This window comes from Canis lupus, chromosome 5, assembly GCF_048164855.1.
Source record: "Canis lupus baileyi chromosome 5, mCanLup2.hap1, whole genome shotgun sequence".
Taxonomy (NCBI): Eukaryota; Metazoa; Chordata; class Mammalia; order Carnivora; family Canidae; genus Canis; species Canis lupus.
This window is the reverse complement of record NC_132842.1, coordinates 72365866-72378198: the sequence shown is the minus strand read 5'-3', so window position 1 is coordinate 72378198 and position 12333 is coordinate 72365866. Positions and strand designations below refer to the sequence as shown.

The following is a 12333-nucleotide window of genomic DNA, read 5'->3' as shown; positions in this document are numbered from 1 at the left end:
CCCGCTTGCACGCCCCACGCACAGACTCGGAAACCCGGAGCCCTCCCCGGCCACCCCAGCACACGTTCACCGGCACACACTTATCAGGCCGGGGCAGGCGCTGGCGCTGCTGAGTCACCCGCGCGGCAGCTCGGCCCGGGAGCCGGAGCCGCGAGCCCGCCCCGGCCGGGGAGGGGCGGGGCCTCGGAAGGGCCTCCCGCGGCTCTGCGGGATTCTCCTCGCCCCGCCCCCCCGCCCCCCGGCCCGGGCGGAGCCTCGGGGCGCCGGCCGGGAGAGGAAACCCCTCTGCAGAGACCGAATCTGGGCGTTCACAGCCTGCTCCCTCCTGGGTTGCCTGAATACATGTGGGAGCAATTAAAAAATAATACTGGATGCATTACTCGGTATTTGCATATGTATTTTCATCCTCTCATTTAATATTTGCAACAGCTCTATATAAAGTTTGGGCGATTATTAATCCCATTTCACCCCCGAGGGAAAGTAACTTGCCCAAAGGCCACACAGCGGTAAAAAACGCAGGGCCCTGACTCAATTGCTTCCAAAGCCCAAGCTCTTAACCACTGGGCATTACTACCTGTGGGCAGGTGAAACTGTAAGCACGTGAAAGGTGTGTCAATATCCTTAGGAGCCTGTATGTGTGTGTTAGCTTTCCCCGTGCGGTCGACAGGGCTAGGGACCCCTGAAAGGGTTCTCAAGTGTCCAGATTTCTGGCTAAAGGAACTAAAGCTTCTCTGGTGCTTTGGAGGCCGCCCACCTACATCAGAAAGTATCCGCTAGGCTAGATGGAGGGGCTCAGTCAGACCCTCTGCTAGACTGTGAGCTTCTTGAAGGCAGGGACCAGGGCCCTGAAGCCTAAAACAAGACCTGGCTTGGACCCCGCAGTGAATTTGGTGGGGGCAATACCTTAACTTATGACCTTGATATAAAATTAACATCAATAATCATAATAAGTGCTAACACTTTTTGGATGCTCGTGAAACTGGCACTGTTCTTAATACTTTATATGGATCATTTCATTTAATTCTCACAACAACCCTTGAGGAAAATACTTTTTAAAAAAATATTTTATTTATTTATTTATTTGAGAGAAAGAGAGAGAGAGAGAGCATGCGCCCACCCTGGGGGTGGAGACAGGTGGAAGGCGACCGAGAGAATCTTAAATGGACTATCTTTGAGCTCAAAGCCCCACACAGAGATCCTCAATCCCAGGACTCTGAGACCACAACCTGAGCGGAAACCTGGGGCCAGATACTCAACCCACTGAGCAATCGAGGGGCCTTGGGGAAAATAACCTTTGCTAACCCCATTTTACCGCGGAGGAAGCTGGCTTGGAGAGGGTTGTCCAAGTCCAGGGCAGCGCTGGGGATGGAGACTCAGGCAGTTTGATTGCAGGGCCCATCTAATAGGAAGACCACTGAACTCCCAGGAAGTCACTTGCCCCCAATGGGCCTGAGTTTTCCCCATCTGCCAAAAATGAGGTAGTGAGGGGAGTGACTTGGACCAGTGGTTATGAAAGCCCATCCAGTGCTGATGGGATGGACCATAAGGAGGCGGAAAGTCTCCGACAAGAGTGGCAAGATGGGGATGAAAGGAACAAGAGACCATATTTACTGGACGCTATTGATTGTGTGCCAAACCTGTGCTTCGCACTTAACACATTATCATTAATTCTCAGAAAAGTACTGTAAGATTTATAGTTTCAGAGAAGTGACTTGCTCAAGGTCACACAGGACTAAATGGGGGGACAGGTGATCCAGGTGAGTCTCACCAGGGTCACTTCCTCAGGTTCCCTACAGCCAACTCCCTTCCTACCACCCTTCCAGCCCTTAGGTTAGAGGGCAGCACCACGTGGCAAATTGCATCATACTTTTGCCGTGTGACGTCAGACACCACACCACCCAATCCAGGAGCTGCTTACCCAATCCTCCCCTGACCCTCGGGTCAACCCGGGGCCGTTCGGAGCTCGGCGTCCGCGTCAGACCGCACCTGCAGCCCCAGCCCTTTCCCGGTTGCGACGCTCGCACTTCTCGGCCCCGTCCTCCTCGCCGCCCCGCCGATTGGCAGTTGCCTGCGCCAATCAGGAGGCCTCCCGGGCCGGGGGCGGGGCCTCACTCCGGAGTTGCCCTGTCAGTGCAGGTGGAGGCCCCCGGCGGGGCAAAGTGGCAGGAACCTCTTAAAGGGCGAGAGCGGCGGAGAGCGAGAACGCGGCCCGGCCCGGCCCGGCCAGGTCCCCGCCCCGTCCGGCCCAGGTGAGCCTGGACCGTCTGGGGACGATCCCGGGTCCCCGGGAGGGACGGGGTGAGGGACAGACGGACCCACTCCCGAGGGCCCGCGCCGTCCCGGTAGGGGCGGGACCTGGGTCTAAGGGTCAGGGGAAGGGGCTCTCGGGGTCCCGGCTTCCAGGGTCCGAACTGGGGTCCGCAGGGGAGACGTCTCGAAGTTCAGGGTGCAGGGAGGGGCGCGGGCGAGAAGAGAGGGGTCCGGGAGCTCGGGGTCCGGGGCTGGCGCTTGCCGCTGGAGGTCCCAGGAGGTCGCGGCCCGTCTGGGGCGGGGGTCCCGGGCCAGGTGCCCGCGGGCGGCTCCCTGCGGAGTGCTGCGGCCCCAGGTGCCCCCCCAGCCCCGCCCTGCCCGGCCCGCCTGCCCCCGCCGGGCCCGCCGCAGCGCTGGCCGGAGTGGGAGGGCGGGCGGCGCGCGGCGGGAGGGGGGCCCCGGGGCCTGGAACCCCGCACCCGGCCCGGCCCGGCCCTTACGTAACTGACTTTGAGTTTCCGGACTGAGGACCCGTGAGCCGGGGTGCCAGCTGCGCCCGCCAGGGTGGCCCTCCTGTCGCCGCCCCGGCCCCGCACGCTCCCTGCCAGGCTCGGTCTCGGTCTCGGCGACTTTCCTGTGGGTCTCAGTCTCCGGCTTGCTCTCACCGCCCGATCCCCGGTGTCCCTCATCTGTCCTCTCGCTCTCTCTGCGGTCCTGTCCTTATCCTTAGTCTTTCTCATCCTAGCCCACACTTTCCCGCAGACCCCCACCTCTTTGGGGTAGAACAAAAGTTCTCCCCCTTGGCAGATTGGAGGCAGGATTTGTACAGACAGACCCCAGCCCAAGATTGCCCCCGAAGGGGGGAGGGTAGAACTATTCCTGAAGGGTTGGGGGAGGTTATTTCAAGGCCCACGGCTTCCCCCCGGGTGTGAGAGCTGCTGAATGTGACCCCTCAAGTCCCCAGACTAGGGCAGAAGGCGGTTCCTTCTCTGCTTCTGGAGCCCTTTTCTCCAGAAGGAGGAGGCTTGGGGAATGCCTGGTCAGGCCTGGTGCTCAGGGCAGCTGGGAGTCCCTGAGAGCGCTGCCTGGTGTCAGGTCTGGGGCAGATCCTCAGCTACTGAAGGGGAGAGGGAGGGGCCAGAGCACTGGCACGGAGCCCCTGAGGTTTCGGCAAGCTCCCTACCTTCACCCCAGTTACAGGCCTGGGCAGGAGGCTGGGCGTGGGGAGGGGATCAACAAGAGGAGGTCAGAGGACTTTTGCATGGGGATAGGGGGAGGGTGGAGATAGAGGTGACAGACTGGCAGGTCTGAGGAGCATGTGCTGGGGTCACCCCCTGCCTTCAAGGCCCTTCTGAGTGCCAATGAGACAGACACCTCAGAAATAACTCCTGTACTCTACCGCTTTTGGGTGTGTGTAGACAAGCTGTTATAGCAGCCACGAGGTGGGAATGATTAATTCTGACTGGGACTGTGGAAGGAGACAGGTGGAAGGTTTGGGAAGAGGGGGATCCAGAAGCTTTAGGGAGCAGAGAGGCGGGGGAAAGGAGACATCTGGTTCCCTGCAGGCTTCACATGCAACAGAACTGGGTTTAAATCTTGGCCCTGCCACTTTGCTGTGTGACCTTGCACGAGTCACTTCACCTCTCTGAGTCCCAGAGTTCTTCCTCAGTCAATAATCCAGACCTCACAGGCATTAGCAGAATCAAATGAGATAATAGTGTGCAGTGACCAGAATGAGAGCTGGTCTGGGAGGAGGCCAGTGGAGGGTGTTTTAAGAAGGAAAATGGAGTGAGGAGGCTCTGGGGTTTCTCTGCGTATTAGGAGTCAGGCAGGGCCTGCCAGGTCCCAGCAATGTGTGGTGTAGCTGGAGCACTTGCATGTGGGGGCGATCCTTAGGGAGGTGAAGAGGTGCCACACCCGTCGGTCTCCTGATCAGCCCATCCCTTCACTGCTTAGACTAGGCTGACCTCCCTCCGGGAGGTGCAGGTGCCAGTAGAAGCTCCCAGGGCTCCCAGGCTGCCGCACCCGCTAGGCCAGTGGGGGTGGGGCCCCTGGTAGGGCAGGGCCGGCACCCCCTCTGCAGAGTGGACCCTGGCCAGGAGCCTGGCTGGCTGTGCTGGGCAGGAATATCCCAGCCTGGCTGGGAAGATGCTGACGCTGTATAGGCCTCTGGAGGCCCAGAGCTCAGCTGCCTGGGGTTGTGCCCAGGGGATGGGACCCAGACTGCAGGGTGAGACAGAGGCCAGGGTGGAAGTGAGGAAGGGAGATGCAGGGAGACACCTTTGGAGGGGGAGGCTGAGCAGAGCTTCTCTGCAGAGCCAGAGAGCAACTGCAAGGGTTGGTCCCTAAGCCCTTCCTGAGCACCACATATGGGTCTGCTAGCCGCAGAGCTAAATAGGGTACCCACAAAGGGCTCACCATAAAGGTCATGGTGGCCTTTGTTGGGGCTTGCAGAATAGATCTTTGTGATAGTTCCCCAGTGGGGGTGGGGCATTCAGATTTTTCTTGGGGCCTGGGATTCTGATGTTTAGTAAAGAGGGCAGGATTCTACTCCCATATAGTCTATGGGCCCATTGCTTTTCTCCCTGGGTCTTAATTTCTCTTTCTGTGAAATGAGAAGGGAAGATGAGCCTACAGCCTCACAGGGTCTTTCAGCACCCATTATTATAGCTTCCAGGACATGGTTTGGGGCTTTGTACACCTCTTACAGTCCACCACCCCCATGAAGGGTGTGGGGGGAGGAAGGATGGGGCCAGGGTAAGGTAGCATGTGTGCTGGGCCCTCATGTCCTATTCTTGGCCTGTATTCTCTAATCATAATTAGAGCCACACTTACTGCACACTGTGCTCTGTGCTAAGCCTTTAAAATGCTGCATTAACTAATACCTAACAACCCCACGAGGGAGTAGATATTATTCCTATTTCTCAGGAGTTTAGGGTGGTGAATCTACTTGACCAGAGTCACACAGCTGGGGAGTGGCTGGGCTGGGATTTGAACCAAGTTCTGTCTGACCCCAAACCCCAGACTCAACTAGAGGGGAAAGTAACCACCTGGTATGTACCGGCTCCCATAATGCATAGCCTTTACTTCCGGAACCTGCCTGACCCTTACTGGGTGAGCTCAGAGCTCTGGGTTATTTATTCTGGGGAGCTGAGGGATAGGATGCGCAGGTGCTCACCAGGCCCATTGTGGGGGGAGAACAGCAGAGGGAGAAACCTTTGGATCAAGGTCCTACTGGGGGTTTCCTCAGAGGGCAGCCCCACCTGATTACTGCCCAGGTAAAAGAGTTGGGCACTGAAAACCTACCTTGGATGATGGACCTACCTGTGGATCTCAGTTTTTCCATTTATAAAGCTTGGATTTTAGTAGTTGAGTGTACACATTCCTTGGTCTATGGGTTGGTGGCTGAAGTTGGTAATGGGGTAAAAGTTTAGAGAGAGGGGTAAGGTAGCAGTGGCTGAGCCTGTGGAAGAAGAGTTTGGTTCAGGAACAGCTCGGATCCTGAGCTGGCCATTTGATAAGTATTTCAGATGAAGGGGTGATGCTGGAGAGATTCAGAGTCTTGTCTGGGGCTGTGCAGCTAGAATTACAGACACAAGGGAAGACCTAGAGAACAAAATCCAGGCAGATGCCTTTTGGGATCCTGGCTTGAGCATTTCACTAGGCTTGAAGAGATGAAGTAACACACCTAAGAGCCCACAGAGCGGAGTCCTTGCACTTCATTGTCCTCATCTGTAAAATGGGAATAGTCATCACTTTGCCTTGTCTACTTCCTGGGTCATTGTGAAGGTCAAAGGAGATGAGATATTTGTAACATCAAGTGAGAATGCTGGTTATTTTTCAGTCCAAAGTTGCAATTCTGGGTGTTTGTGGGGAAAGGGCACTTCTGACAGCCCATCTGCTGAGGGACTGTACCCTAGGGATGCACTAACAGAGAACAGCCCTAAGAATGCCACCACCATGTATTGACTGGTTACCAACGTGCCAGGCACTGGGCCCAGAGCTTCACCTCCTTTGTCTCTCTTAATCCCTACCTTGTCAGGCAGGTGATGGCCTGATCCACACTTTCAAAATCTATGCCTACAGCTCCCTGTAATGATAGTAGCTACCAGTTATGAACAGTTTACAGGGTGCCAAGCATTGTGCAGAATGTTTTATACATATTAACTCATTTAATGCCCACAGCAACCCTGGAGGTGGGTCCTAATGCTATCCCCATTTTACAGATGACTAATTGAGGCACAGAGAAGTTAAGAAGACAGGCCCCACGTCACAAAGCTAGTGAGTGCTAGCCAGGGTTTGAACCAGGGTTCATAAGTTTCCTTCTTGAGACAGCTCATCACAGTTGTAATTCATTTCTAAGTTACATGGTTGCCTCCTCACTGCCCTGGATGCCCCATAAGGGCAGGGGCCATGGCTGTCTTCTTCATACCGTATCCCCAACACCCAGCACACGCAGGTGCTCATTTAATATTTGTCTACAGGGATCCTGCTGCCTGCAAGGGGCTGGGTCTGGGAGGAGCTCTGGGTGCCATATCAGGTGATCAGATTGCCCACTATAGGGACCCTAGCAGGGCCCCAGAGGCAGAGCATTGATCTATGGGTTTGATTTAGGATTTTCCCCCTGCCCAGGAAGGATTTTTCCCCTTGCCCAAGAACAAGCAGGGCCCCAAAGAGCCTCTCTGTTGGTTGTGCTTATGTCTCACTGCTGTTCTTTGCTTCCATGTGTCCCTGTGATGGCTCCACGGCTTCTTCCTGATGGGCTGTGTGACCCCAACGGCTGCTACTGGGTGAGTACTGGTTTGGCTAAATTACTGCCTCTTGGGCTTGATTCTAATACCTGTCCTGTAGCTCGGAGGCCACTGGGAGGTGTCAAGGGAGCCTAGTGGTAGGGGTGGAAGAACTGAAGGAGGGAGTTCTGTGACGTTTAGATCCTACCACAACCAGCTGACTTCTCTCCAATGCTTAACACACTGGGTGGTGATTTTTGAGACATGTGACACAATGCAAAGGTCTTTGGGGCCAGACTGGTCAGGAATCCTTATTCTGCCCCTTGGAGCTGGGCAACTCTTTGCATATCTGTTTCGAATCTCAACATTTACCTGACTCGGATGTTTGTTCTTTTCTTCACATAAGCCCCACTAGGGCAGAGATTCTTGTGTATCTGTTCACTGCTGTATCCCCAGCATCTAGGACACAGTGGCACATAGTAGGTACTCAGTGAATATTTCTGAATGAATGAACTTATTTATTCATTCCCTGTCACTATGCCTCATCAATGTGCTTTGTGTTGGGTTAAAGGGCTGATTGCTGTAAAGAGACCAGCATCACAGGGGCTCAGTGAACATGAGTTCTCTCTTTGCTTACTAGACTGGGAGGTCCTTAGGTGAGGTCTCTGCTAAGTGAGCTCTGGGTCCTCTGAACTAAGGGTGGGGCCAAGGACCACACCCATCAATCAGCAGAGAGAGGACCTAAGCAACCAGACTCAAGGCTCTGCTTAGAACTGGGGAGGGAGCCTCTAGGTTTCACCAGGGCAGCTGGGGAGGTCTGGGGCTGAAGGTGGGAGGGGTGGAGAGGGACTCTGCCTCCCAGTACTGCCACTTTCCTCAGTGTGTGACCTTGGACAAGTCATTGACTTCTTTGTCTTGGAGACTTCATCTGCAACATGCATATCACAATGCCTCCCCCACATGGGTGTGGGAAGGAGCCAGTGAGAAGTGCTCAGTACTGGGACCTGCTTGGTAATTGTTGGTTTCTTCCCAGTCCTGAGCTCATTCTGGCAGGGGGCCAAGTAAGGTGTCCCTCTTTTTGGCTGCCTTCTCCTGTTTTAACTTCCCACCCAGCTGGACTAGAATCCAGGAGCCCCAGACTCTCTAGCAGTCTGGCCAGGGCTCTGGGCTGAGGGCTGGGCTCTACCCAGTGTAGAAGTAGTTCAGTGGAGGTCCCAGTCTTTTGGTGGGGGACTTGATTCAGTAACCTACTTTCTCTGGGCCTCAGATGCCTCACCTACAAAATAGAGTTACTAAAGGACGCTTCCCTTGAAGAATTATTTAATGAGCAAATGGGTGGGTCAGGCATTATTATCACTATTACTTTTGGGTCTGGCTAAGGAGGCTCCAAGGGAGGGCCCTGGAGAATCACATCCTTTCTTGGCCTCGGGATCCTGGGAGTCTAGTCATCGTATGTATTATTGCCATCGGATGTTTCTTATATGCTGGGTGGGTTGTTATATGCTATTTTGGATGCATTATCTCATCTAGCCTTCCTGGAAATACAGGCATTATGGTCCCTGCTTTACAGGTGTGGGAACCGGTACCAAGTAAATCAAATGAGTTACCCAGAGTCACATAGTTACTTAGGGGTAGACCTGGAGCTCAGACTCAAGTCTGCTTATCCCAAGGCCCTAATTCTTAGTATAAAACTTTCTTACCTCCCCCAAGGGGCCAGAGACTGTGCCTGAGTCTGTGCTACCTCTACTGCTCAGCACGGGGCCTGGTGAGGGCTACAGGACTGCTTCCTGAACACACACACACACACACACACACACACACACACACACACTGTACCCCCACTCAGGCCGGTGCTCTAAGAGTTTTGAAGACAGGGGACAACAGAAAGCAGGAGAAGGCCTGGCTCTGAATTCCCCATCTCTTGTTTACTAGATGTGTGACCTTCAGCAAGACATTTAACCTCTTAGAATCCTAGCTTCCTTATCTATAAAATAGGGATAATAAAAGAACCTATGTACCTCCTAGAGTTCTTATGAGGATTAAGCAATGCAATGAGGTACATGGTGAGTGCCCGATGACAGTAATTATTGTTGTTATTATATCGTTATGAGTGTTATTTTAGGATTACAAAGATAGCCCTCTTGGGACAGTAGAGACCAGGTCTGGGAGGGGCCTGCTGGGGACAGGCAGGTAGCAAGCTAGTCTGACAGGTTCCAAAAGGCACCAGTAGGGTGAAAGGATGGAGGAAGCCTCTCAGAAATAAGAACACAGCACCCTTTCCTAGCCATCTGCTTTCCCTCACATCTACTCTGTGCCAGGCCCTGTGCTGGGCATGGGGCACCGAGATGAATCTGTGTGGTGTCTGCCTCCTTACTGCGACCAGCTCAGAGTCAAGCTGGGGGGAAGGACACAGAACTACCACCTCCACCTTTGGTCGATGCACTGAAGTGTAAACTGTGAATATCTTCTCAGGCAAAGACCAGGAAAAAGGGCATTCCTAGTGGAGGGAACTGTTTTGCCAAGGTACAGAGTCATGACCTGCACTTGGGGGAATGCAGCTAGAGAAACAGGCTCAGGAGAGTTAGGAGGACTTGTCCCGGTGGTGATGGGGAGCCATCAGACATGAAACAGAGGAAGGACATGGTCAGGTTTATATTTTGGGAGGATCGCCTGGTGTGGAGGACAAATGGGAGGGGGAGGCAGGGGCAGTTCTGCTGGTGAGGGATGCTGAGATGCAGCCTGGGACTGAGCCATGGGATGGGGAACAGTGGGTGGATGTGAGGTTTACTTAGGACCCGAGCCAGCAGGATGTGATCAGGCGCTGCAGTGGGTGGACAAGAGAGGAAAGGGGTTAGAGTATGGGGTGATGGGGCCTGCTGGGGTCTCTGGCTGAGGGACATGTCCAAGAAGAGGAACCAGAGCTGGATTGGGGGGGTGGTAAAAGCCAAACCTCAGGCCACCAGGGCCCATGCCCTCCACTCCTGCCTTGAGGGTCGCTTGTGGTGACCCTGGATGGCCTTACAGGGATAAGAGAGCTCTTTGGGGTGGGGGCCAGGCAGGGGTGTGTGTGGTGCAGAGAAGGCTTGGCTTCTAGCTCTACCAGTGTCACTGAATGTTTGCCTGACCTCTAGAAGTCGCTCCCGCTCTCTTGCCCGCCTTTTCTGCGCCTTGATAGAGAGGACAAGAAAACCTGTTTTGCCTGCCTCACAGATTGGGTGATAAAATGCAATGTCTAGAGACAACAAATATTTATTGAGCACTGACTGTGTGCTGGATTCTGAGGGGCACAAAGATGACTCAGATGGGGTTCCTGTTGCACAGGAAGCAAGGAGTGCTTCTGAGCTAGCCCTAGCTGAGTGGGTGGTTAACTCTTTCTAGGCATTGGGTATTTTTTTTTTTAATATTTAATTTATTCATTCAAGAGAGACACAGAGAGAGAGAGAGAGACAGAGACAGAGACATAGGCAGAGGGAGAAGCAGGCTCCATGCAGGGAGCCCGATGTGGGACTCGATCCCGGGTCTCCAGGATCATGCCCTGGGCTGAAGGCAGGGCCCAAACCGCTGAGCCACCTGGGGATCCCTGGCATTGGGTATTTGAACTGGGATTTGAAGGATGAATGAGAGCTCTCTAGGCAGGCGGTACAGGGAACAACCTTGGTTTTTTTTTTTTGTTTGTTTGTTTGTTTTAAATTATTTATTTATTTATTTATTTATGATAGTCACAGAGAGAGAGAGAGAGGCAGAGACATAGGCAGAGGGAGAAGCAGGCTCCATGCACCAGGAGCCTGATGTGGGATTCGATCCCGGGTCTCCAGGATCGCGCCCTGGGCCAAAGGCAGGCACCAAACTGCTGCGCCACCCAGGCAGGCGATAGAGGGAACAACTTTGTAAGCACAGGGAACAGGATGTGTGAAGGCTTGAATCAGTATAATGTGCTCAGGGCTCTTATGTACATATGTGCGTACATACCTACATACACCAGAACAGAGAGGGAGAGGTGATGTGGTGATGGGAGGGGAGGCTGGACCCAGATCATGCAGGGCTTTGGGGACAGTCACTTTGGAGGTGGTCACCCTTATAACTGCCTGCTCTCTTGAGACTGCTGGGGCCCTTTCCACCTTGTTCCCCTCTATCTTCCCATCCCTCACCCCCACCCCAGTCAGTCCCAGTGGCTGCCTCTCTGGGGAGTCAACAACCTGGCTAGCTAGCTAGCTATGCTGCTTATGAGCTGTGTGGTCGGCCTTCATCACCTGCCCTCTCTGCACCACTGTTCACCTTAGTAAAATGGGGACAGCAGGTCCTCCTCATGGGGAGGGGCGGCAGCTATGGCCAGATAATCCCCACCCATGGCCTTGCACAGTGTCTCCATGTCATGGGCACCCCTAAGGGGCTCCAGTTCAGTCATCAGTATTTGGATTTTCAATCTCTTTGCTCCCCCCTGCTTGCTTCCCCCGCCCGCCTCTCCTGGCAGCTGGCTCTGGCCAACAAAAGGAGGAAAGGATTAAGAAACAAGCCCAAATCTCCAGAGGGGTCCTGGCCCACTGCCCAGCTCGCCCCCATCTGCCCCTTGCCCCCCTTGGCCTCAGGCCCAAGGACTCTCAGTCTTGAGGCCTGGGCTCCCCCCAACTCCCCACCCCAGGGGCCCCTTCCTGGCTGGAGGCCAAAGCCAGCAGCCTTGAAACAGGGACAAATATTTTGAAAATCTGTGGCTTTATTTTTTTCCCCTGGAAGCTGATAACCAGGCCCTTTTTTTTCTGGGTGATGGGGAGAAGAGTTAAGTGTGATACCCTGTATCTGCGGGAGGCCCCACAGTCTGGGCAGAGCTGGGTCCTGGAGCCTCCTGGATTTTACAGTAGGGGCTCCTGACCACGTCCCTTATAGTACAGATGCAGGAACCTCATATCAGAGCAGGGGGCTGATGGTGCAAGGGTCATGCAGCAGGGACCCAGGTCTCCAGACCCTGTTTGCACTACACTATGAATGGGTGTGATACAGTGACCTTGGCTGTCACTTCACTTTTTTGAGCCTCAGTTTCCTCTGCTGTAAAATGGGGCTGATTTTACTGCGAAGATTGGCAATGATGCAGATAAAGCACTTAGTCCAGTGTTGAGCATTCTGAGGCTTCAGTGGTTGGGACCCTGGGATCATGACCTGAGCTGAAGGTAGACACTCAGCCGACTGAGCCACCCAGGCACCCTGATACAGTTTCTTGTTGAACAAATGACACTCAATGAACCAGTGTCAAAGCCAGAGGCTCAGCATCTTTTACCCTCCTCCCCTTCTCCCCCACTTCTGGTTGGCTGGAACACTCTAGCCTCACCCTCGGCCTGGCTTTGGCTCCTGCCCCCGGTCC

At 54.3% G+C, this 12333-nt stretch overlaps 1 protein-coding gene across 8 annotated transcripts in view; it reads left to right on the top strand.

The window, feature by feature from the left end:
* Positions 1–1973: 1973 nt before the first annotated feature.
* Positions 1974–12333, top strand: part of EPB41 (erythrocyte membrane protein band 4.1) — a 198063-nt gene continuing 187703 nt past the window's right edge. For 5 of the 8 annotated variants that reach the window (XM_072827516.1, XM_072827514.1, XM_072827510.1 and 2 more), the window contains exon 1: positions 1974–2249. Coding sequence is in view for 1 of the 8 variants with exons in the window: in XM_072827480.1 (XP_072683581.1) it covers positions 7009–7040 (32 nt within the window). In the remaining 7 variants the exon portion in view is untranslated. Of the gene's footprint in view, positions 2343–6760; positions 7041–12333 lie in introns of those variants that run through there. The other 3 variants (XM_072827483.1, XM_072827515.1, XM_072827480.1) reach the window with 3 other exon arrangements.